Raw genomic sequence first — 27,691 nt, 5'->3', positions numbered from 1 at the left:
TGCCTACCCCTTTTGGAACTAATAAATATCAAACACTCAAACCATCTGCCTCCCGTGTCTGCATCTGGGTCTGGCCCTGAGCCCTTTTAACATGCTGTACTGCAGGGTTTTGTTCACAAGCCAGAAGGATTTGGAATATGTGACGACCCTCCCACTCTGTCTGCCGAATTCTTTCTCTTTGCTCTTGTTTTCCTTAATACGATGTCGGTGGGCGGAGCTGGGAGGGTCGTCAGCGAAATGGGACACACCTGGGCTCGGGTGTGTCCCGGGGTGAATACACCTTTTCCCCATTCATTGAGGAGACTCTCTCCATGCAGACACACTGTCAATTTTGGTTGTGGCATTTTTGTGTCCGTTTTGTTTGTCTGCGTTGGCACCTTTCAACACTCCTCAATATCACATCTACTGTATGCACGCAACCACTCACGTATACTACTGATTACTGACTACACACACCTTTGTTAATTGTATTTAAGTTGCTTCAGTTAATAAATATATTGTTGTTATTCCTTATCTCCACATTGTCTCCCTTTTTGTTACGGAATTCGAGGCGGTTCGTGACAAATGTTCCACAATGGTTTTTGATAACCGATGGTTGATCAGCCACAGTTTCAGTTTTAAGGGTGTAACACCAAAATGCATACAAATTTGAGAAATTATGGTTTACAAGTTGCAACAGGGATAAAGCATCTAGCACAGAATCAGAGAAAATGCCAAATTGCCTTCTAAGCAGGCCCTTTTATCCTAACCTGAAAACACTGCTGTTCTATCATCAACAAATGGTTATAGAAACTTAGAGGAAATACAAATGAGGTAGTGACCTTCATCACCCGCTACAAAGTTATAAACATCAGCTGTTACATAGTTATAAAACTGTAATAAAGGAATGACAGAAATCAAAGGATCATTGTTTCTCAATCACATCAAACAGTAGTATTCAAATCAAACAGTAGGCCTAAACTTATCAACTAAAAATAGGGCTAACATATCGTTTTCTCCTTTCAATGGGAAAACACGTGTTGGTGTCTACCTGCTCCTACTCACACCAGACACCTACTCACACCGGGCTCACAAATGGTTCACAGTATATGATCAATGGAATACAACAGTGAAAATAATCTGAACTCAAATACAGAAAACCAAGTGCGTAATGCACCCCATAAATCTTAGGGGGCACAAAAGACATAAGGATAGCTAGGGGGTGGCCTGGAGAGGGGCCTAGGTAAGATCATTTTTTTCATTTTCCAAACACCTGAAACAGCTTTTTCCTGCAATCTATAGCTTTAATCAATATGCTTAATTATATGCCAAAAATGTCTATTTTTCTGAATATCTAAGCATACCTCTTGAGCTGTCTGTATCCTCCTGATTGGTGGTTCTTATTTTAAAGGAACTAAATATGGTACTTTGAATCTCTGCTAAAATCTGGGTAAAGGATTGAATGGAATATGAGTCTTATTCAGTACATCTTGTTATTGTTTGCTCTTCTAGTTTACCAAACCTGCCAGCAGGTATGCCAGCTAAAATAGTTAGACAAGCTAGCTACTCTAACTTGATTCATAGCCTGAAATGGCTTATTGGGAGCTAGTTATGAGGTTGGGAGATCGGGAACCTGTCTGGGTTAGCCAAAGCCAACTTCATAACATTGCTAGGTGGCTAGCAGTATTAGAGAGAAACAACAACACAAACATTAAAAAAGACAAATATGAGGGGGCATGACGCCGCTGCAGAAAATAATTAACACAATTATTTTCCACTTGCCTACCACCTGAGATTGACTCATTTAATTTCCAAAGTGATGTGGCCTAATTGCTACAGTCACAGTTGTGATAACATTTATTCCCACATACACATATTACAGATTTCTTCTTAAAGTGTGAATCATTGTTCCTTTGCCACATTTCTGGTGGCCAAACATATATCCAAAAATACACACGGCCATAGATAACCTCATTTCACTTCCAGGTTCCAAATCCTCACCTCTGCCATCTGCTTCTCTTTAACATACAGAAGAATAAGAAACCAGATGTGAAGTGCATTGAGTGTCATGAGAAAAAGCAGTATTTACATTTAATAGAACTTCATAGGTTTAATTTAAAACATGTGTAGTTTATTCTAACTGAACACATTCACTGTGCCTTACTCAAAAGTATGTTTATTTATTTATTTTATTTAACCTTTATTTAACCAGGTAGGCTCGTTGAGAACAAGTTCTCATTTGCAACTGCGACCTGGCCAAGATAAAGCAAAGCAGTGTGACACAGACAAGTTACACATGGAGTAAACAATAAACAAGCCAATAACACAAACAAGTCAATGACAGTAGAAAAAAATCAACTCTATATACAGTGTGTGCAAAAGGCATGAGGAGGTAGGCAATAAATAGGCCATAGGAGCGAATAATTACAATTTAGTAGATTAACACTGGAGTGATAAATGAGCAGATGATGTGCAAGTAGAGATACTGGTGTGAAAAATAGCAGAAAAGTAAATAAAATAAAAACAGCATGGGGATGAGGTAGGTAGATTGGGTGGGCTATTTACAGATGGACTATGTACAGCTGCAGTGATCGGTTAGCTGCTCAGATAGTTGATGTTTATAGTAGGTGAGGGAAATAAAAGTCTCCAACTTCAGTGATTTTTGCAATTTGTTCCAGTCATTGGCAGCAGAGAACTGGAAAGAAAGGCGGCCAAATGAGGTGTTGGCTTTTGGGATGATCAGTGAGATATACCTGCTGGAACGTGTGCTACGGGTGGGTGTTGTTATCGTGACCAGTGAACTGAGATAAGGCGGAGCTTTACCTAGCATAGATGGCCTGGAGCCAGTGGGCGAAAAACATTTAGCAAGGGCCAGCCGCCTACAACATACAGGTCGCAGTGGTGGGTGTCTATGTCCAAAAAGGAAAACGGGATAAAATGTGGATTGTAATGTCTTGTCAATGGCTATGTGGGTAAAACTTATGCAAAGTATGTCTGGGTCAAAGTTATCACCTCAGAAGTGGAGACATTTCAATTCAAGGGCACCGTTTCTTCTGAGACACCACCAAAATCTGAACCAAACCATGTCTAAAAACGTATAAACATCAAATATAAGTCATCATCATCCCCATTGTAAACATCAGGTGAACAGTTTGTACCATTTGATCCAGTCAAATTGAGACACTGGTGAGTGACAATATGTTGTTTTGAAATAATTAAAATTGCACTGTAGGCCTATCATTCTAGTCCTGACACTCCCATGAGACTGGGTGGAAGCGGAGGACGTTTCCCCTCAAGTTTTCACCATCAGAACAGTTTTTCTACCTATCAGTTGGCCTTTCATCCTAAACTTCAGGCAGGGAGAGTTGGTCTAAGCCTTTGAATTGAGCAGATAATATGTTTGCCGTTATTTGTATCTAGGAATACAACTGATAGACACCCCTACTTCCACACCCCACTCTAGTCACACACACACACACAAACAGAGATATCCCCCCTGTCAATTCAAGGACTCAATTGGCCCACATGGATAAATGCAATAAGGTACACTAGAAGCGAAAAAATGACATGTTGGAAACGTTCATAATTACAAAAACACGTGATCACTTTGACAGAGGAGAGACTTGCATGAGCTCTGATGTGTCCTTCCGCTGCCAACAAAAGCACTAGCTAGCCGACTACAAAAAAACGGCAATCGGAAAAACGTACACTGTAAATCTTCTGCAATGAAACAGCTTTTCTAAGAATTCACATGTATTTATTTAATAGAAACTTTTTTATTTCTAGATCTATATATTTGTGGCGGTAGGATATATATATTCTAAACCTCTACATATATATATTTTTCCTCCGTTGGAAGCCATGATGGAAGCGTGAGAGAAACGCAAAAAGAAGATGCTTCCCGGGACATATGTCAAACGAGTCTGTGCAAATAGTTGGTCTTTGTATAGCCATTATACATGCACATTGGAGCCTGACACTTTTTCGCGTGTATTTTGGCAATCCATCGGCGAAGATGTTGATTCGCTAGGTTTTTGGATTTTTTAAAAAGTGGGTAGCTATTGCAGCTCGCTAGATGGCTAGCTAAGTCTGAGTGGATACGGTAACTAATTACTCCTGGGCTTTCCAAGGGCCGGTAGTCTTCAAATTCGAGCGAGCGCCGGAGAGTTATCTCCTCGCTGGTCGGTCAATCACGGCAGCTTCGGTAGATCAAGAGATTCCGACCGTCTTATGCCTTACGGTTAGGCGGGAGGATTATTGTATGTATTTTTCAAGGGGGAGTTGCAAGACAAATTCCAGTATTGGGAAAGTTTGGCCTGCGCGGAAGAGCAGAGCAAGGCCCGTCTCTATGATCCAGAGAAAAAGCCATTCTAGCTAGCTAACGCGTTAATCCTACTCACGACGACGACCACTGCTGGCTTGTCTCACTGCGAGGAAGGAGCTGCAAAATCAAAAAAGCAAAGGGCGATCGAGAGGCAAAGCCATTGCAAACCGAAGCAACGGCAGCTAGCTAACTTTTCATAATTTGAAACCCACAGACTCCTATCACTAGCCAGCAAGCTAGTTAGCTACAATGGCTGCGATAATAAAAGAAATGGTCAGCCGGAACAAAAGGAGATACCAGGAGGATGGGTTCGACTTGGACTTAACATGTATCCTTTTCTTAAATAACTAACGTTATCATACAGTAAACTAGCTAACTAGCCACGTTAGTACACCTACTGTTGTCAATGGAATATCGTTTATTGCTAACTAACGTTAAGGTAGCTAGTTGGCTAATGTTTGCTAATTTATTGATACGACAGAATAGAAAGCATGTTTGAAAGGTGGTGTGGAGCTGTCAAATGTCACGAGGTTAAGTTACTACACATCTTTATAGGGTTAATGTTCCCACACAGCCATATCCCCATGTTACAGTACTTGTTTACATTAGACAGACGGACATAGCCTAGGCGGCCTCCTTTTTACATTTAGCTAGCCAAGTTAGCTATGTAGTGTGCAAGAAACTGGTAAGGAAGTGTATTTCCTCAACTGGAGGCACACGTAGTGTATGGATCTGTGCAACACTTTAGCAGTTTAAAAAAATCTATATTTCTCGCACACATGAAAGATAAGGGGCATATCAGCGTCTTTCGAAAGTTTTTTTAGGAAGCGATGATTATTGATGAATCTAAACGTTGGAAGAGTGTCGGAATTGTAGTTCACATGGAGCCAACCGTGGGCGAATGCAACCGCTGAAAACCCTACATACAGAGAAGGGTTTAAGAGCTTGGTTCCGATTAGCAGCCAGTCAATATTACATAACTTTATTGGTTACAAATAGTCCATCTCTAGACATGACTACTTTTCCATTAGGTAGCTACTGTAGCTTGCTAAAGTAAAACGTGGTTTCTTATTTGACAGTGCAGGGAAGATGGTTGGCTGCGTTATTAATTTGACAGTGCAGGGAAGATGGTTGGCTGCGTTATTAATGTTTTCTTATCTAGCTATGAGGCATCAAACTAACTAGTGAACCTAGCTATTGATCAGCTAACTAATAACACATAGAGGCTGCATTTACACAGGCAGCCCAATTTTGATATTTTGCCCAATTATGAGCAATGGGTCAAAATTTGGCTAGTGTGTAAATGTAGCCTGATAGTTCTGGCACTATGGCCCAGAGGCCAATTTTATCATGGATTTAATTATTTGGCATGTTGGGAAGCAATCAATTGAATGTTTAAGACCATGCAATGCACCTTTCAAATGTCCTGCTATCCTGATTGAAAGATACAAAATATGGTCTCATGAATTGGTCAATCTTGTGCCATGTGCTGCTAGCTGTCAAATGTGATCTAAATTAGGGTAGTGGTAATTTATCTGGCATCCTTGGTTAAAAAATATTTGAACACTAGCGAATTCCAAAAGGGCCTCAATGCAGTTCTTTATGCACATGTTATAGCTGAGAAGATCTTAACCCAACCCCCTCCAAAAGACACACCTACATATACAGGTTGTGGGGGGGTTAAGTGTCTTGCTCAAGGGCACAACGGTAGGCAATGGCATCTAGGATTTGATACTAGCAAACCTCCGGTTGCAAGCTCACTTCACTAAATATTTTTCCAGTCGGACCCGGAATCCAATAGGCAACATCCCGGACGCTGGCTCTCCTCTCCAACCGCTAAGCTACCTGCCGCCCCACATTCACACTAATCATTTCTAGAGGTTAACTTCAGAACATGCGCATATATACTGTCAAGTGAAGTTTGTGATCTAGACCTATATCCATTTTGTTAACCCATAGGATGGTAGTCCCTTGCAGCACATCTCAAACCTGGCCAACCTGGCCCTGATATTGAAGACCAGTTCAAGCGAGTGCACTGAATGGGCGTGTGCTTGGAATCAGCTCGGTATGGTAAAATACCTTGGCAGGGGAAATGCTGGAGCAACGACAGAAGACTGTCTTACAAGCTGACATCAAAGGTCAAGTTGTGACATCTTCTACCTGGCTGTTTTTTAAAATGTATATTTTAATGTGTTTTGACACTTGAGTTCATGTTGGAAATCAGGGGAGACAGGCAAATGGGTGAGACAGTGGGAAGGGTGGACACGGATTGAACCCTGATCAAACGACTGAAGTATTGCATTCATTTCATAGTTTTCTCTGTTGACATGGATAATTTGGAGAATGGTGATGCCTTTCAGAACAACTTACGCTGAACAAAAGTATAAAAACAATATGTGAAGTGTTAGATGTTTCATGAGCTGAAATAAAATATCCCAGAAATGTTCCATATGCACAAAAGGCTTATTTCTCTAAAATGTTGTGCACAAATTTGTTTACATCTGTTAGTGAGCATTTCTCCATTGCCAAGATAATCCACCCACCTGACAGGTGTGGCATATCAAGAAGCTAATTAAACAGCATGATCATTATACAGGTGCACCTTGTCCTGGGGACAATAAAAGGCCACTAAAATGTGCGGTTTTGTCAAGCAACTCAATGCCACAGATGTCTCAAGTTTTGAGGCAGTGTGCAATTGCCATGCCGGCTGAAGGAATGTCCACCAGAGCTGTTGCCAGAGAATGTTAATTTCTCTACGATAATCGTTTTAGAGAATTTGGCGGTGTGTCCAACCGGTCTCACAACAACAGACCAGGTGTATGGCGTGTATTTGCTGATATCAACGTTGTGATCTGGTATGTGGTTATGGTATGGGCAGGCATAAGCTACAGACAATGAACCGATTGCATTTTATTGATGGCAAAATGAATGCACAGAGATACTGTGACAAAGTCCTGAGGCCAATTGCCATGCCATTCATCTGCCGCCGTTACCTTATGTTTCAGCATGATAATGCATGGCTCTGTCGCAAGGATCTGTACAGAATTCCTGGAAGTTGAAAATGTCCCAGTTCTTCCATAGCCTGCATATTTACCAGACATGTCACCCATTGAGCAAGTTTGGGATGCTCTGGATGAACATGTACAACAATGTGTTCCTGTTCCCAGCAACTTCGCACAGTCATTGAAGAGGAGTGGGACAACATTCCACCGGCCACAATCAACAGCATGATGAACTCTATGCACAGGAGATATGTTGTGCTGCATGAGGCAAATGGTTGTCACACCAGACACGGACTTGTTTTCTGATCTATCCCCTACTTATCTTTTAAGGTATCTGTAACCAACAGATCCATATCTGTATTCCTAGTCACATGAAATCCATGAATTAGGGCCTAATGAAAAATATTTAATTTGACTGATTTCCTTATGAACTTGTAACTCAGTAACATCTTTGAGATTGTTTCATATTGCGTTTTATATTTTTGTTCAGTTTAGTTCTGAGGCTAATGGCAGTCCCTACAGGATTTCAGTGTCTCTTTGATATTTGCGGGTAAAAATGCTTGATATTTCTGTAGCAATTCAGACATTTTCAATAGCAATTTGGGACGATTGTGTCCATTTTGTCACGTGCTGATGGGGGAGGGCAGTTTGGCTTGACTGAACCATTCATTTTCTGCAGTAAAAGTTCATTGGTTAAAGGCCCTCTTTTTGTAATGCTACGATCAGACAGTTTTATGCGGTAATATGGCAGTGATTACTGTTGTATGCCATAATAGTAATGATGCACCGATATGACATTTTTGGCCAATAGTGATATCCAATATTTTCCTTGCCAAAAAAAACAATACCGTTAACTGATAATTAAAATTTTAGTGGCCTTTTAAGTACAGCCTTTTAAGTTCTAGTACAGTTAAATGGTTAACACACACACATGAAAGCATCGGTTTAAGGCACTGCATCACAGTGCAAGAGGCGTCACTACAGTCCCTGGTTCGAATCCATGCTGTATCACATTCGGCCGTGATTGGGAGTCCCATAGGGCAGCGCACAATTGGCCCAGCGTCGTCCGGGTTTGGCTAGGGTAGGCCGTCTTTGTAAATAAGAATTTGTTCTGAACTGACTTGCCTAGTTAAATAAAGGTTCCACACACACACCACACTGACCAAAAAGTTATTTTGTTGGCATTTACATATGTCTCCATTACCAGTAAAACACAATCAAAACCTATTTATTTTACTTACTTGCTGTGCTGTTTCATTGTTCAGTCGTTTCATTCTCAACCAGGATTTCTATGGAACACTGTTTGGGTCTTTGCATGTCAATAAAGATACATGTCAAATAACACTATTTGACATGTTAAATAAGCTTGTTGACCAATCAGAACCTGAATATGACTGCACTTCACATAATAATGTAATGCGATCATATTTTTTCACACATATATTACACATTGATTACACTATCACTCGTATTTCATATGTCACAACGATTCATCAATACGTATGCTAAGATACTGGTAAAGTTGTCTTGCACACCTACAGTGCTGTTCATAAAAAGAAGCTAGCTAGCTCAAGGATGCAAATCATGTTCTTCCCCAAAAACATAGCTACTGAAACAGATGTCTTTTTGCTATCGTTAGCTAGCTAACTATATAGCTAGGTGTCATCTAAAATAACCCTGATTTATAAGACAGTTGTTATTTGATTTATGGTGGTCAGACCCATCTATGTGAAGCTAGCCACAATAAGGATTAACAACAATAGTGGACTTTGCGGTTAGCCTTCAAAATAAAAGTATGTCATTGACAGTGATGCAAATGAATACAAATAGTAGAATTATGCCATAATTGAGTAGATCAAGCTAATCGAGGTTGGAATGTTATATGCACCTGTACATAGCCCATATGTAAATAGCCCACCCAACTAACTCATCCCCATATTGTTATATTATTTTTTCTGCTTCTTTGCACCCCAGTATCTCTACTTGCACATTCATCTTCTGCACATCTATCACTCAAGTGTTTAATTGCTAAATTGTAATTATTTTGCCACTGTGGCCTATTTATTGCCTTACCTCCCTAATCTTATCTCATTTGCACACACTGTATATAGACTTTCTATTGTGTTATTGACTGTACGTTTGTTTATTTCATGTGTAACTCTGTGTTTGTCTCTTTGCTTTATCTTGGCCAGGTCGCAGTTGTAAATGAGAACTAGTTCACAACTGGCCTACCTGGTTAAATAAATTTAATAAATATATAAAAATCAACAAAAGATAATAATTTGTTAATTTGACAAATCAATTAATCACACTGGATGTATTATACTTTATAATTGCATTGGGGGCATACTTATTTCACTGTACAGTCTAACCTATGTATTGTGGATCAATGACATGGGTTATCAGTCTACTCAGTGACACCCAGAGAACATTAGCATCATAGCTCTTATTGCCCGGCTGTGAATCAACTGTGAATTGAGCCACATTTATTGTCAACCTATGTGTATTGAACACTATTCCAGAGGAAAAACAATACTGCATGGATGTCTTGGAGTCTGATAACTGAGGAGGACGTTGGGAAAAAATATATTGAATATTGAGTATATTGTTACCCAATTTCGTTGATCCCGAATCCTTAGGTAAAGCTGTACAGTGCACTATGAATGTCAATACACACAATAGGCTGACTGAGGAGGTGATTTCACATTCACAGTCCCGTGATAATAGCTACAATGCTAATATTTGCCGAAACTCTTCACAGTTCTGTGGGGGTCACCGAGTAGGCTGATACCCCATTTCATTGCTTCACATTCCAACCTTGTTTAACATTGTCTCGCCTAATATGGCATGGTTCCACCAATTTGTAACCTTCTGCATCACTTTCAAAGAGGTACTTTTATTTTGAAGGCAAACTGAAAATTTGACTTGTGCCTAATCCTTATAGCTTCACAACACATAACCCGGTGTGGTCGAACCTCACCAGCCAGATGAAGCTAGCTGGCATGCTTATAACGTTAGCTTTGGGCAACAGGGTTAAGTAGCTGGCTAGAAATTTATTTTCATGAACTGAAGTTCAATTTCAGTAGGCGAACAACAAGTGGCTACCTAGCTAATACTTACTCACAAGGATTCCTAAATCATTGCTAAGAAGAGTGAAAATGAGTGCAGTTTCTACTGGTCATTGTTTTCAGGCTGGTTGTATTGGTGCTAGCAAGGTACCAAGCTAAAGCTAGCTAGCTACCCCAGAAGTTGCTGTCGAACAAATAATGCTTCATTACCAAAGCGGTATTGTAAACACATCGTTTGTGGCTGGTGTTTGCTTGTTTGCAGACTTTTTTGTACAGCTTTGACAGTGCTACTGATAGTAGTGGTGGCACTTGGCTTGCAGGTGCAAATTCAGAACACACAACATTCTATAATAGAACTGTGTTATTTGACTTGTCAAATTTTAAGCTTATTTAACAAAGTGTTATTTGACGTGTATCTTTTTTGACATGCAAAGACCCAAATGGCGTTGCATAGTATGTCGTGAATCTAATAGCAGTGACACTATTACTGTGTAACTCCGGTTGAGCAACATCTGAAAAATAGCGCGCTTGGTAGTGTGTACCTGTGCTCGACTAGTCACGAAAGCCAACATCGCCCACGGCAGAGAACGATTGATTGTCAAGGGCAATGCATTCCATTATCTTGGCGTTAATGGATTTCGCTTTTGAGTTGTCTTGCGGAAATGTTCTTAATCTTTCAAATAACTGCTCGACTTGACTGCTTGATCCACACAGCAGGCGTTGTGGGCTAGGTTAGGAATGCTGTTTTGCACGTGTAGCACAAACTTTTACGTGGCGTCATTACATCATGTACCTACGTTATATAGGTATGCACGTCAGCTTTGATGTCGGTTTTTCACATCAGGCCGATACCGATGTTGGCATTTTTAGCTAATATCGTCCGATTCCGATATGTTCACCAACTATATCGTTTATCCCTAGATAATAGTGCAGGGATTGTTCAAATTCCAAGCCGTCATAAATATGCAGGGCTTTGTTGATTAAAAATAAATAAAGGGACTGTACACACCTTATCTATTGTGTGGTAGGTGTTTAGCCTAATGAACTGGCTATACATGTGACGGTTTACTGAGGAATTTGTTCAGTTAACCTACTTGTGTGACTGAGCAAATGTTCCCATAGTCTGTGTTGGGGTAGGCTATATAGTATTAAAATGTAAAGAGACCATGTTGCTGTAACGTTTTATCGGATTTGGCATGTTGTCTTAAAGCAATATAGGCATTTTACAGTTATGTAATGCAGTATAAGAGTTCTGGGAACAATCCTTAAAGCACCAGTGATATTGTATCAGCAATGCTGCCTGTGAGGGCTCTTCTCTAACCCACCACCTTTCCATTTTCCATAGCACCCTTTCTTTCCTGCATTCTCCACCCTAACACTTCCCATATCATTTGCTCTCTTTCCCGCTCCTCTCTTTATCTCTTTTCCACGTTTTCCCCATCTACTCTCACTCTTTTTCTGGTGCTCCCAGCTGTGGAGTTGGCTAGAATAGGGCCCTATAAAATTCAACAATATTCAATATGTATTGTAGGTAATTAACTACATGTATTGAACTTATTAGAAAATGAATGAATTTGCTCTGTCATAAGACATTAACAAAATGCATCAGTGATTTGTATTTTCCTGCAAAGTTTTGAAACTGCACAGAATGTTAACGATGATGCTAATGATATCGGTCTTCTGGTAAACATGCAAAGGCTTTCTCAATGAAATGTCGCCTGGCAGAATGATATCATGATTTTTTGCATCAATCCAGTGTCCATTTGTTTTGAAAACTCTGCAGTCACATGAGTACTACAGAAACATTGCTAACCAAACAACGGTCTGTAATCCGGCAGAAATTAAAAGAGATTTTCTAGGGCCCTACTAGAGCAGAGCTGAGGAAGGACCGCTGAAAACTCCAGAGCGTTTCCGTCTGGGGTCCTGCATGTGCGTTTCGTCGCAGCTGCAGAACGCCATTCCCCCCTGCTCCCTGGGATGTAACTACCCTGGGAGCTTTTTAAACACTTAGTCAGAGTGCAATGATTTTGCCCGTAGGACCCGAGACATTATATCCGGGTGTGAAAAGGAAGGCCCGAAAAATTGTTAGACTTAGGTGGCTGGAGTCTAACAGAATGGCTACACAGACTGAGATGATCCTTGTATGTTATTTACATTTCTGGCCTGTCTCTAGGCTCACTCACAGGACTGTACACACAATATGCACACATATTGATACTGACTCTCAAATACACATATTTAGCAGATGTTAGTGAAATGCTTGTGTTCCTAGATCCAACAGTGCAGTAGTATCTAACAATTCACAACCATACACTCATCCAGAAGGCGAGGTCACTGCAGGTGCATCTAAACTGGGACCGAGGGACTGAAAAACAGCATTCTATCTCAAGGCCATCAGACTGTTAAACAGCCATCACTGAGTGGCTGAGTGGCTTCTGACAACATACTGACTCAAATCTCTAGCCACTTTAATAATTAAAGATTGGATGTAATACATGTATCACTGGTCACAGTATATCTCGTATGTATATACTGTACTCTATACCATCTACTGCGTCTTGCCTATGCCCGCACGGCCATCGCTCATCCATATATTTCTATGTACATATTCTTATTCATTCCTTTACACTTGTGTGTATACGGTAGTTGTTGTAAAATTGTTAGATTACTAGATTATTGTTAGATTATTATTGCTGTATATTACTGCACGGTCGGAACTAGAAGCAAAAGCATTTCGCTACACTCGCATTAACATTTGCTAACCATGTGTATGTGACCAATAAAATTGGATTTGATTTGACATCTGAAAGTAAAATAATGGAATTAAGAAATATATACATATTAGATAGAGCAATGTTGGAGTGGTGTTGACTAAAATACAGTAGAATAGAATACAGTGTATAGAGATGAGAACTAAAGCCCTATGTAAACATTATTAAACTGTATGTATATAGGGTAGCAGCCTCTAAGGTGCAGGGTTGCGTAACCGGGTGGAAGCCGGCTAGTGATGGCTATTTAACAATCTGATGGCCTTGAGATCTTAACAGTTTTCAGTCTCTCGGTTCCAGCTTTGATGCACCTTTACTGACCTCGCCTTCTGGACGATAGCGGGGTGAACAGCACGTGGCTCGGGTGATTAATGTCCTTTGATCTTTCTGGCCTTCCTGTGATATCGGGTGCTGTAGGTGTCCTGGAGGGCAGGTAGTTTGCCCCTGGTGATGTGTTGGGCAGACCGCACCACCATCTGGAGAGCCCTTCAGATGCGGGTCGGTGCAGTTGCCATAGCAGGCAGTGATACAGCCCGACAGGATGCTCTCAATTGTTCATCTGAAAAAGGGTCTTAGGGGCCAAGCCACATTTCTGCAGCCTCCTGAGGTTGAAGAGGCACTGTTGCGCCTTCTTCACCACACTGTCTGTACATTGTTTGTATTCTGCCATATTCCTTGTCACTTTACCATTGTTAAATGCAGTAGTTCACGCTCTCAGTGTTGCGCGAATGCATCTATCTACGGTTTCTAGTTTGGGTTGGTTTTTATAGTCACAGTGGGTACAACATCTCCTATACACTTTTTGATGAACTCAGTCACCGTATCCATGTATTTGTCTTTGGTATTCTCAGAGGCTACCCGAAAAATATTCCCAGTCCGTGTGATCAAAACAATCTTGAAAAATTGATTCAAATTGGTCAGACCAGCGTTGAATAGACCTTATCATGGGTACTTCCTGTTTCTGGCTATACATTTACATTTAAGTCATTTAGCAGACGCTCTTATCCAGAGCGACTTACAAATTGGAAGGGAGGAGCAAAATGGAGTCGTGATCAGATTTTCCGACGGTAGGACAGGGGAGGCCCTGGAAGGCATTTCGAAAAGTTGAGTAGCAGTCTTCCAACGTTTTTTCCAACGCGAGTACTACAGTTAATAAGTTGATAGAGCTTCGGTAAATTTGCTTTGTTAAAATCCCCAGATACAATAAATGCGGCCTCAGGATATGTGGTTTCCAGTTTGCATAAAAGTCCAGTGTAGTTTTTTGAGGGCCGTCATGGAATCGGTTTGAGGGGGAATATACACGCCTGTGACTATCCAAAGATAATTTTCTTGGGAGGTGAACAAAAGAACTTGAGTTTCTGTATGTTATCACAATCACACCATGAGTAGTTAATCATGAAACATACACCTCTGCCTTTCTTCTTCCCTGAGAGTTCTTTATTCCTGTCAGCGCAATGTACTGAGAACACAGCTGGCTATATGGACGGGGACAGTATATCCCAAGAGATACATGCTTCCTTAAAACAAAGAATGTTACTATCACTGATGTCTCTAGAAGGAGATCCTCACCTTGAGCTCATCTACTTTATTATCCAGAGACTGAACATTAGCGAGTAATATACTCAGAAGTGGTGGATGGTGTGCACGCCTCCTGAGTCGGACTAGAAGTCCACTCCGAATACATCTTCTCTGCTGGTGGTTTTGGAGCAGCCTTTTGAATAGTTAAAATTCGCTGTGGGGTACCAACAAAGGATCCAATTGGGGAAATATTCCGTATTCCTGGTCGCAATGCCGGTGAGTTACTGCCGCTATGATATCCAAATGCTATTTCCGGCTGTATGCAATAACACCAAAACAATTCTGGACTAATAATGTAAGAAATAACACACAAGAAAAACAAAATACTACAAAGCTGCTGCCGCCATCTTGCAGGGATACTGGAGTAACTCATGCAATCACCTTTTACACAGCTGCTTTTCTTTTTATTATATATCCTGATGCCTAGTTACCTTACCCCTATACATATCTACCTCATACTACACCAGTATCACTGCAAATTGTAAATATGGTATTGGAACCGACCCTGTATATAGCGTCTTACTTTCTCGTGTTCTCATTTTTGTTTATGTGTTTTTTGTTCTACCTTCCGTTGATTTTAGTGCTAAATTGAAATAGATTACTGAATTGTTGGGTTTTAGGCATGAAAACCCCAATTTGGCCCAGTTAAATTTGATCTTGTGTTAATTACATTTATAGATCCTGCCATAGTATTGTTTGTGTGCATGCACCATGCAGAAATGAGATACAGTTTAAGTGAGTGAAATTGTCACCTTTCGCACCAGAGCTGTCAGTGGTGTCAAATCTTTAAGACAAGTTTTAAAATAATTTGCGCTCAAAGAAGTTCTGCTAGAAACGAAGGCGACAGGGTATCCAATTAGAACTGTTCAGCTTTCTATTTCTGACACCGTAACACAGGAAATGTACTAAAAGGGTGCCCTTTTGTCAGTGGTTAAAGTGAAAAATCCCACCGCTTATGTTGCATGCAGGCTTCAGGATGTCAGTTACAGGCAGGAGTTAATATGTGCAATTCAAAAATTGATGGACATATAATTGATGGAAATTGATGGACATATACAGTTGAAGTCGGAAGTTTACATACACCTTAGCCAAATACATTTAAAGTTTTTCACAATTCCTGACATTTAATCCTAGTAAAAATTCGGATTAGGATCACCACTTTTATTTTAAGAATAATAATAGTAGAGAGAATGATTTATTTCAGCTTTTATTTCTTTCATCGCATTCCCAGTGAGTCAGAAGTTTATGTGCACTCAATTCATATTTCATAACTTGGGTCAAACGTTTCAGGTAACCTTCTGACAGGGCTGGTGTAACGGTGTCAGGTTTGTAGGCCTCCTTGCTCTCACACGCTTTTTCAGTTCTGCCCACAAATTTTCTATAGGATTGAGGTCAGGGCTTTGTGATTGCCACTCCAATACCTTGACTTTGTTGACTTTGTTGTCCTTAAGCCATTTTGCCACAACTTTGGAAGTATGCTTGGGGTCATTTTCCATTTAGAAATCCCATTTGCGACCAAGCTTTTACCTTCTGACTGATGTCTTGAGATGTTGCTTCAATATATCCACATAATTTTCCCGGCTCATGATGCCATCTATTTTGTGAAGTGCACCAGTCCCTCCTGCAGCAAAGCACCCCCACAACATGATGCTGCCACCCCCGTGCTTCATGGTTGGGATGGTGTTCTTCGGCTTGCAAGCCGCCCCCTTTTTCCTCCAATCTTAACGATGGTCATTACGGCCAAACAGTTCTATTTTTGTTTCATCAGACCAGAGGACATTTCTCCAAAGAGTACAATCTTTGTCCCCATGTGCAGTTGAAAACTGTAGTCTGGCTTTTTCATGGCGGTTTTGGAGCAGTGGCTTCTTCCTTGCTGAGCTGCCTTTCAGGTTATGTCGATATAGGACTTGTTTTACTGTGGGTATCGATACTTTTGTACCTGTTTCCTCCAGCATCTTCACAAGGTCCTTTGCTGTTGCTGCTTTTCGCACCAAAGTATGTTCATCTCTAGGATACCGAACGCGTCTCCTTCCTGAGCGGTATAACGGCTGCGTGGTCGCATGGTGTTAATACTTGCGTACTTTTGTTTGTACAATTGAACGTGGTACCTTAAGACGTTTGGAAATTGCTTCCAAGGATGAACCAGACTTGTGGAGGTCTATAATTTTTGTATGAGTTCTTGGCTGATTTCTTTTGATTTTCCCATGATGTCAAGCAAAAAGGCCCTGTGTTTGAAGGTAGGCCTTGAAATACATCCACGGGTACACCTCCAATTGTCTCAAATTATGTCAATTAGCCTATCAGAAGCTTCTAAAGCCATTACATAATTTTCTGGTATTTTCCAAGCTGTTTGAAGGCACAGTCAACTTAGTGCATGTAAACTTCTGACCCACTGGAATTGTGATACAGCGAATTATAAGTGAAATAATCTGTCTGTAAACAATTGTTGGAAAATTGACTTGTGTCATGCACAAAGTAGATGTCCTAACCGACTTGCCAAAACTATAGTTTGTTAACAAGACATTTGTGACCTAAGTGTATGTGAACTTCCGACTTCAACTGTACAAGGTTATGACATTTTTAATCCAGAGACCGATATTTTTCAGTAGTTTAAAAGCTAAAAATCCTTTTTTGGTGAAACTGCCACATCCGTTTGTGATATTACAACAGAGGTTACTGCAAACAACAAACAGTTTTTATTTTAAAAATGTACATCTTTGAACGCGCAATAAAACAGCAGAATATGTACTGCAACCGCTCTGCCTGACGTTCTTTGGCTCTGTTTCATCAACAAAATTTGCACTCAAGGAGTGTGTTGGTTTAGCAGTGCTCCAGACACATTTTCCCCCCTGGTGGCACTGTTGCGCATCACATTTTCAGTTAGTAGCACCAGCCCGTTGATTTGGTCGCCCCAAAAAATTTGCTACATCGCGAAATGGAAAAAAGAGCCATAATCTTATAAAGTCATTCACAGTGCTACTGAGATGGTATGATTCAATAAATGTTTAATCTAAACCAGTGATTGTCATGAATTTTGGGGTTACGATTACCATATTTTTTTGCTATATTTTACTTTCAAATTAGGCCTCCGGAAATGCAGTTGTCTTTTATTCAATGGAGATTTGCTTACATATTTTGTGTGAACGCTACAAATAGGCTACCACATAGGCTAATTATTTTCTGGCCAATTCACCATGTGAGGACGTAGAAACAAACATGTTAGCTAGATCGTTAAATATAATATGCTGCTAGTTAGAATGGTTAATCTAATAGTAAATGTAATGTCCTAAAAACCTTTCAGCATGCCTAATCATGTCTCTATTTGCCTATGCATTCACCGCAAATGGCACTTTCTAGGGCTTGGCGGTAGACTGTATTTTACGATATACCGGTATTGATGCAGGGACCGGTTTGGGTTTTTACTTGACCTTCTATAACGGTATTTGAATGTTTGGTTTCTTAAATGTGATATGCCGTGTGTAAGGTCCGCTACTTGAGTCATCGCTCTCCGCTCTCTCTCCATGTTGCTTTCCACACAGACCTAGACCCCGCCTGTGTCACTGAAGGAGCGCATTTGTTGTTGCTTGACCACATTTGTTGTTGCTTGACCATGAGACACTTGCTTTCAGTCTGCATGGTCAATGCAGCATATGCAACAATGTTGATGACAATGATGCTGTTTCCACTTTGTGTCTTAACCTCTCTGGGATATTCGGGACGGTAGCGTCCCACCTCAACAACAGCCAGTGAAAGTGCAGGGCACCAAATTCAAAACAACAGAAATTTCATGTTTAAAATTCCTCAAGCATACAAGTATTTTACACCATTTTAAAGATACCCTTCTCGTAAATTCAGCCACGGTGTCCGATTTCAAAAAGGCTTTACAGCGAAAGCAAACCGAACGATTATGTTAGGTCAGAAAAACACAGCCATTTTTCCAGCCAAAGAGAGGAGTCACAAAAAACACAAATAGAGATAAAATTAATAATTAACCTTTGATGATCTTCATCAGATGACACTCATAGGACTTCATGTTACACAATACATGTATGTTTTGTTTGATAAAGTTCAGTAGTTCCAAAACATCCAGTGATTTTGCAGAGAGCCACATCAATTTACAGAAATACTCATCATAAATGTTGATGAAAATACAAGTGTTATGCATGGAACTTTAGATAAACGTCTTTATCTAAAGACTTCTTTGCCTGCCATATGAGTTATGTTATACTCACAGACATCATTCAAACAGTTTTAGAAACTTCAGGGTGTTTTCTATCCAAACCTACTAATAATATGCATATGTTAGCAACTGGGCCTGAGTAGCAGGCAGTTTACTCTGGGCACCTTATTCATCCAAGCTACTCAATATTGCCCCCCAGTCCCAAAGAAGTTCATTTAAATCCACATTTGTTTTATAATTATACTTAATTACTGTTTGTTTACATCTGCAAACAGCTAGTTTATTTTCTTAGCAAGTTGTGTCTAAATCGTGTTAGCTGCTAATGCTAATTCTTATTTAGCTGGCTAGCTAGCTAATAATGTACTGTCAGACCAAACATAGCTAGCTATACAACCTGATACCAGTGATGGTGTAAGCCTAAATCAGCATGTTTTGTGCAACAGTATCTTCTAAACCAGAGAATTAGGTGAAGCATGAATGTTACCAACATGAAGTAACTAAGAGAGAACATTTTAACGTAGCCAAATATTACAGGGTCCCCTAGGAAACACTGGCCAACACTTTGGTTCCTACACTGTCACAATAACTCCTCCCTTGCATTTTCACTCTATTCAAAGTGCCCACTATTATATTTTAACTATGGAATTATAATAATCAATCTTTTTCCATGATTCCAACATTTCACCCAAGTGTTTACAAATCAAAGTTTATTTGTCACGTGTGCCGAATACAACAGGTATAAGTAGACCTTACAGTGAAATGCTTACTTACAAGCCCTAACTAACAGTGCAATTTTTAAGTAAGAAATAGGTATTAGGTAAACAATAGATAAAAAAAAAACTGTAAAATGACAGTGAAAATAACAGTAGCGAGGCTATATATATATATGATGTTTTTCATCGGCAGGGACTGGGGAACTGGTCAGAATTGAAGGAATGACGGATGGCGCTAAATACACTGAAATTCTTGAGGGAAACCTGTTTCAGTCTTCCAGAGATTTGAGACTGGGGCGAAGGTTCACCTTCCAGCAGGACAATGACCCTAGGCATATTGCTGAAGCAACCCTCGAGTGGTTTAAGGGTAAACGTTTAAATGTCTTGGAATGGCCTAGTCAAAGCCCAGACTTCAATTCAATTGAGAATCTGTGGAATCACTTAAAGATTGCTGTACACAAGCGGAACCCATCCAACTTGAAGGAGCTGGAGCAGTTTTGCCTTGAAGAAGGTGCAAAAATCCCAATGGCTAGATGTGCCAAGCTTATGGAGACATACCCCAAGATACTTAAATGTTGTTTTTATTTCACCTTTATTTAACCAGGTAGGCCAATTGAGAACAAGTTCTCATTTACAACTGCGACCTGGCCAAGATAAAGCAAAGCAGTGCGACAAAAACAACAACACAGAGTTACACATATACAAACGTACAGTCATTAACACAAAAGAAAAGAAAAATTGAACATTCTATGTGCGGTGTGTGCAACTGTAGAAGAGTAGGGAGGTAGGCAATAAATAGGCCCAAGAAGCGAAAATAATTACAATTTAGCATTAATACTGGAGTGACAGATATGCAGATGATGTGCACGTAGAGATACTGGGTTGCAAATAAGCACAAGGGTAAGTAATAATGTAGGGATGAGGTAGTTGGGTGTGCTATTTACAGATTGGCTGTGTACAGGTACAGTGATCTGTAAGCTGCTCAGACAGCTGATGCTTAAAGTTAGAGAGGGAGATATAAGACTCCAGATTCAGATTTTTGCAATTTGTTCCAGTCATTGGCAGCAGAGAACTGGAAGGAAAGGCGGCCAGAGTAAGTGTTGGCTTTGGGGGTGACCAGTACCTGCTGGAGCGCGTGCTACCGGTGGGTGTTTCTATGGTGACCAGTGAGCTGAGATAAGGCGGGGCTTTACATAAGCAAAGACTTAAAGATGACCTGGAGCCAGTGGGTTTGGGGATGGATTTGTAGTGAAGGCCAGCCAACGAGAGCATACAGATCGCGGGGGGGCTTTGTTGATAAACCGATGGCACTGTGATAGACTACTTCCTGTTTGCTGAGTAGTGTTTGGGGCTATTTTGTAAATGACATTGCCGAAGTCAAGGATCGGTAGGATAGTCAGTTTTCCAAGGGTATGTTTGGCGGCATGAGTGAAGGATGCTTTGTTGCGAAATAGGAAGCCGATTCTAGATTTAATTTTGGATTGGAGATGCTTAATGTGAGTCTGGAAGGAGAGTTTACAGTCTAAATCAGACACCTAGGTATTTGTAGTTGTACACGTATTCTGAACCGTCCCGAGTAGTGATGCTGGTCGGGCGGGCAGGAATCGGTTTAACAGAATGCACTTAGTTTTATTGAAATGGGCTATATTTTCTTCATATTATGCTTCTTTAGACCTGCTTAAAATAAATGATTTATTGTGATGGTGTAAGCTATGTTTAATGGATTTATTAAACTTTTTTAATGTAGATGTTCCAAAGGCACACATTGGTGACTTGTTGGTATGCGTGGAAGCCAGAGATGCGAAATGTGTTTGTTATTAACGGTCAATTAACGTAAGACAGGCAGTTATTTGAATGACAATCACCGGCTGACAAAATGTCATGACCGCCACAGCTCTAATCAAAAAGCATTTATTTCCATCTGCTCTTCCACAAGCCTCTCTGAGCGCACAGAGAGAAAGGGCACAGGGGCAGGGCAGACACTTTCATGCAGGGATAAGGAAAATCATGCACTTTAGGCTACTGTTTGACCAAATACTGTAATGTATCCCAACAAGACTTTCCTTGGCTGTTGAGACAGTGTCCTCTTTACCCTTGCGTTTGATATGTTGAATATTCCATGTGATTCAACTGGGGCTGTAGGAGAGTTAAGCCCAACATTTGCAATGATCTCAATATAACTTGGGCTCTATAAATACATGCAGGTCAAGCTATAGAGATTCTCAGAGTGCACCCACATGTGGGCCCTGCTTGATAGGAGTTCTCCGGTCCTTTCGGCCTCTAGCCCTCACACGGTCAACTCCAACTTTTACACTAGTGATCCCAACCCTTCTGCCCTGCACTCTACTTACCCATCACTGTACATTGCTACACACCCACATAGTTATATAAATGTCTATTTCCCTATCTGAATGCATCATGATGATCTTTGCTCAGAAGACATGTTATTGTGATATGATTGCCTTGTAAACTTTAGGTTTTAGAATTGTATGAGTTATTTATTTGAGTCTATATATATATACATATATATATATATATATATATATACATATATATATACATATATACACTGCTCAAGAAAATAAAGGGAACACTAAAATAACACATCCTAGATCTGAATGAATGAAATATTCTTATTAAATACTTTTTTCTTTACATAGTTGAATGTGCTGACAACAAAATCACACAAAAATTATCAATGGAAATCTAATTTATCAACCCATGGAGGTCTGGATTTGGAGTAACTTTGATGTAATGTCCTTAAAACAAGTCAAAATGAGGCTCAGTAGTGTGTGTGGCCTCCACGTGCCTGTATGACCTCCCTACGCCTGGGCATGCTCCTGATGAGGTTGCGGATGGTCTCCTGAAGGATCTCCTCCCAGACCTGGACTAAAGCATCCGCCAACTCCTGGACAGTCCGGTGCAACGTGGCGTTGGTGGATGGAGCGAGACATGATGTCCCAGATGTGCTCATTTGGATTCAGGTCTGGGGAAAGGGCGGGCCAGTCCATAACATCAATGCCTTCCTCTTGCAGGAACTGCTGACACACTCCAGCCACATGAGGTCTAGCATTGTCTTGCATTAGGAGGAACCCAGGGCCAACCGCATATGGTCTCACAAGGGGTTCTCATCTCGGTACCTAATGGCAGTCAGGCTACCTCTGGTGAGCACATGGAGGGCTGTGCTGCCCCCCAAAGAAATGCCACCCCACTGTGCTCGGTGTGAACCTGCTTTCATCTGTGAAGAGCACAGGGCGTCAGTGGCAAATTTGCCAATCTTGGTGTTCTCTGGCAAGTGCCAAACGTCCTGCACGGTGTTGGCACAACCCCCACCTGTGGATGTCGGGCCCTCATACCACCCTCATGGAGTCTGTTTCTGACCGTTTGAGCAGACACATGCACATTTGTGGCCTGCTGGAGGTCATTTTGCAGGGCTCTGGCAGTGCTCCTCCTTACACAAAGGCGGAGGTAGCAGTCCTTCTGCTGGGTTGTTGCCCCCCGTCTCCTGATGTACTGGCCTGTCTCCTGGTAGTGCCTCCATGCTCTGGACACTACGCTGACAGACACAGCAAACCTTCTTGCCACAGCTCGCATTGATGTGCCATCCTGGATGAGCTGCACTACCTGAGCCACTTGTGTGGGTTGTAGACTCCGTCTCATGCTACCACTAGAGTGAAAGCACCGCCAGCATTCAAAAGTGACCAAAACATCAGCCAGGAAGCATAGGAACTGAGAAGTGGTCTGTGGTCACCACCTGCAGAACCACTCCTTTATTGGGGGTGTCTTGCTAATTGCATATAATTTCCACCTGTTGTCTATTCCATTTGCACAACAGCATGTGAAATGTATTGTCAATCAGTGTTGCTTCCTAAGTGGACAGTTTGATTTCACAGAAGTGTGATTGACTTGGAGTTACATTGTGTTGTTTAAGTGTTCCCTTTATTTTTTTGGACAGTGTATATACACAGTACCAGTCAAAAGTGTGGACACCTACTCATTCCAGGATTTCTCTTTATTTTTACTATTTCCTACATTGTAGAATAATAGTGAATACATACATTATGAAATAACACATATGGAATCAAGTAGTAACCAAAAAGGCATTAAAGAAATCAAAATGTATCTTATATTTAAGATTCTTCAAAGTAGCCACCCTTTGCCTTGATGACAGCTTTACACACTCTTGGCATTCTCTCAACCAGCTTCATGAGGTAGTCACCTGGAATGCATTTCAATTAACAGGCGTGCGTTGTCAAAAGTTAATTTCTGGAATTTGGGCCAATCAGTTGTGTTGTTACAAGTTGTGTTGTTACAGTTGTGTTGCTCTATTTGGTAAAAGACCAAGTCCATGTGATGGCAAGACCAGCTCAAAAATAAAGTCCATCATTAGTTTAAGACATGAAGGTCAGTCAATCTGGAAAATATCAAGAAGTTTATTCAAGTGCAGTCGCAAAAACCACCAAGCGCTATGATGAAACTGGCTCTCTTGAGGACCGCAACAGGAAAGGAAGACCCAGAGTTACTTCGGCTGCAGAGGATAAGTTCATTAGAGTTACCAGCCTCAGAAATTGCAGCCCAAATAAATGCTTCAGAGTTCAAGTAACAGACACATCAGCATCAACTGTTCAGAGGAGACTGTGAATCAGGCTGTTTTCTTGGCCTCGAACTGCTGCAAAGAAACCAGTACTAAAGGACAACAATAATAAGAAGAGACTTGCTTGGGCCAAGAAACACGAGCAATGGACAAGACTGGTGGAAATTTGTGCTTTGGTCTGATGAGTCCAAATTTGAGGTTTTTGGTTCCAACCGCTGTGTCCTTGTGAGACGCAGATTAGGTGAACAGATGATCTCCGCATGTGTGGTTCTCACCGTGAAGCGTTTGGGTGCTTTGCTGGTGACACTGTCAGTGTTATATTTATAATTCAAGGTAAATCATGGCTACCACAGCATTCTGCAGTGATACGCCATCCCATCTGTTTTGCGCTTAGTGGGACTATCATTTGTTTTTCAACAGGACAATGACCAAAACACACCTCCAGGCTGTGTAAGGGCTATTTGACCAAGAAGGTGAGTGATGGATTGCAGCATTAGATGACCTGGCCTCCACAATCATCCGACCTCAACCCAGTTGAGATGGTTTGGGATGAGTTGGATCGCAGAGTGAAGGAAAAGCAGCCACCAATTGCTCAGCATATGTGGGAACTCCTTCAAGACTGTTGGAAAAGCATTCCAGGTGACGCTGGTTGAGAGTGCCAAGAGTGCAAAGCTGTCATCAAGGCAAAGGGTGGCTATTCTGAAGAATGTCAAATATATTTTGATTTGTTTAACACTTTTTTGGTTACTACATAATTCCATATATGTTATTTCATAGTTTTGATGTCTTCACTATTATTCTACAATGTAAAATAAAGAATCTGTTGAATGAGTAGATGTCAACATTTGACTGGTACTGGTGTGTGTGTGCGTGCGTGCGTGTGTGTGTACTCGACATGTAAAGTGTTGGTCCCATGTTTCATGAGAGGAAATAAAAGATCCCAGAAATGTTCCATATGCACAAAAAGCTTATTTCTCAATTTTGTGCACAAAATTGTTTACATCCCTGTTAGTGAGCTTTTTTCCTTTGCCTAGATAATCCGTCCACCTGACGGGTGTGGCATATCAAGAAACTGATTAAACAGCATTAACATTACACAGGTGCACCTTGTGCTGGGGACAAAAGGCAGTTTTGTCAAACACCACAATGCCACAGACATCGCAAGTTGAGGGATCGTGCAATTGGTATGCTGATTGAAGGAATGTTTTCCGGAGCCGTTGCCAGAAAATGTAATGTTCATTTTTCTACCATAATCTGACTAAGTCATTTTATGGAATTTGGCAGTATGTCCAACCGGCCTCATAATCGCAGACCACGCTAGCCCAAGACCTCCACATCTGGCTTCTTCACTTGGGGGATCGTCTGAAACCAGCCACCCAGACAGTTGATGAAACTGAGAAGTATTTCTGACTGTAATAAAGACCTTTTGTGGGGTAAAACTCTTGTTATTGACTGGGCCTGGCTCCCCAGTGGGTGAGCATTGCTCTGAAGTGGGTTTCCTTATGCCCTCCCAGGCCCACCCATGGCTGTGCTCCTGCCCAGTTATGTGAAATCCATAGATTAGGGCCTATTGAATTTATTTTAATTGACTGATTTCCTTCTATGAAGTATAACTTGGTAAAATGGGTGAAATTGTTACGTTTTATATTTTTGTTCAGTGTGTGTGTGTGTGTGTATATATATATATATATATATAGGATTTTCTTCTATGTATGTTTTATGTGTCCTTGACCCACTGGTGACCACAGATATCTATCCAAACATCATTGCTATGGGCTTTCCTGCAGAACGACTCGAAGGAGTGTACAGAAACAATATAGACGACGTTGTACGGTGAGTAACGGCCGCTCATGACCTCGTCTGGTGAGGAATCTGTAATGAATGCGTCTATAATATATTTTGTGACTAACATTAGACAAAACAATACAAGTTCATAAAGTATCCTGAGGTGTAGTGTCAAATATTTTGCGCCGTTGTCTATTTTGTAGCATGTCATTAAATGCATTACGTTGTCAATTTCTGTAGTTGTGTAATGTTCTGAATGTAACTGCGCCTCAACAGGTTTCTTGACTCAAAACATAAAAGCCATTATAAGATTTACAATCTGTAAGTATACCACAAAACACTGGCATGCTAATATCAATGTTTTGTTTACAAATTAATTGCTCCTTCATGACCACTGACTGAAATCCTTCCCATTTCAGTTGTGTAGAACGACACTATGATGCTGCCAAATTTAACTGCAGAGGTACGCCATCAAAAACATCCCTGACACTTCACTGTCACCTATCTCACATTTAAGTTTTTAGAGCCAGGTGGCTGAAAGGGAACTTTGTGTATTTATATTTTTCTCTCTCCGCCCTCCAGTTGCACAGTACCCCTTTGAAGACCACAATCCGCCTCAGCTAGAGCTCATCAAGCCATTCTGTGAAGATCTGGACCAGTGGCTGAGCGAGGATGACAATCATGTGGCGGCCATCCACTGCAAGGCAGGGAAGGGCCGCACTGGGGTGATGATCTGCGCCTACCTCCTGCACCGCAGCAAGTTCCAAGAGCCCCAGGAGGCCCTCGACTTCTATGGGGAAGTGCGGACAAGAGACAAGAAGGTCAGTGACTTGCCGTGGTCCATGACTACGCTAGTACTCAGTGCGGGAAGTCATAAAAGCAGAATAGGTCTAGATCTTCTTTGTTTTGTCCTATACCTGCCTTTATGTCCATACTTCATTTCCAAGACATATTTTATATTTTTTACAATCTGTATATCCTACTGTGGTAATTATTAAATTATGAGTTCATTCTCTTGCATTGACTGTTTTTGTTTGTTTTTCCTTTTCAGGGAGTGACAATCCCGAGCCAACGGCGCTATGTGTACTACTACAGCCACCTGCTGAAGAACAAGCTGGACTACAAGCCAGTGGCTCTGCTCTTCCATAAAATGGTTTTTGAGACGCTGCCAATGTTCAGCGGAGGCACCTGCAGTGAGTCACTCTCATGTTTAACTTCACCTCTGACCCAGGGCGTAACTCTTTAAACGGATTGGCAGGCTCTGAGTGTGCATAAGTTCACCCACGTTGGTAGAGAGACATTATATACTTGACATTGAAGCCAAGCTCTTGATCAGTTACTTGTGCTCTTTAAGAAAGATGGTTAGTTATTAATAAGAGAGAAAATAGATGACAATCTCTACTCCCAACTGCATTCATCAAGGCTGGGTTTTACCTGCGTATCCAAGTTGTATGTTTTTTTCTGCAGCTCAGAGGATGAATGCAGTATGTCTCAATTTGTTTCAAAATAACAAGTCACCAAGGACCTCTCACAGAGATTATATTTGATAGTTTTTTAAATTCTCAATATTTGCTCTTCTTGAAAAAGAACTGCGTTTATTATTGATGTTCAAGGATTTTCAGAAACTGCACAAATTGGTTCGTACAACTCCTAGCTCAAGTAGACAGATTTTCACCACCAATCTTTAATCAAACAACTCC

General features: G+C 40.9%; 1 protein-coding gene across 2 annotated transcripts in view; it reads left to right on the top strand.

Annotated features, from left to right (window-relative positions):
* The first annotated feature begins 3,616 nt into the window (after positions 1-3,616).
* The window catches only part of LOC115113222 (phosphatidylinositol 3,4,5-trisphosphate 3-phosphatase and dual-specificity protein phosphatase PTEN-like), a 36,396-nt gene continuing 12,321 nt past the window's right edge, over positions 3,617-27,691 (top strand). For both annotated transcript variants that reach the window (XM_029640618.2, XM_029640617.2), the window contains exons 1-6: positions 3,617-4,631; positions 25,955-26,039; positions 26,268-26,312; positions 26,411-26,454; positions 26,574-26,812; positions 27,043-27,184. In XM_029640618.2, the coding sequence (XP_029496478.2) occupies positions 4,553-4,631; positions 25,955-26,039; positions 26,268-26,312; positions 26,411-26,454; positions 26,574-26,812; positions 27,043-27,184 (634 nt within the window). In that variant the 5' untranslated portion in view covers positions 3,617-4,552. The remainder of the gene's footprint in view (positions 4,632-25,954; positions 26,040-26,267; positions 26,313-26,410; positions 26,455-26,573; positions 26,813-27,042; positions 27,185-27,691) is intronic.

This window comes from Oncorhynchus nerka, linkage group LG28, assembly GCF_034236695.1.
Source record: "Oncorhynchus nerka isolate Pitt River linkage group LG28, Oner_Uvic_2.0, whole genome shotgun sequence".
NCBI lineage: Eukaryota > Metazoa > Chordata > Actinopteri > Salmoniformes > Salmonidae > Oncorhynchus > Oncorhynchus nerka.
This window is presented reverse-complemented; position numbering and strand designations above follow the sequence as displayed.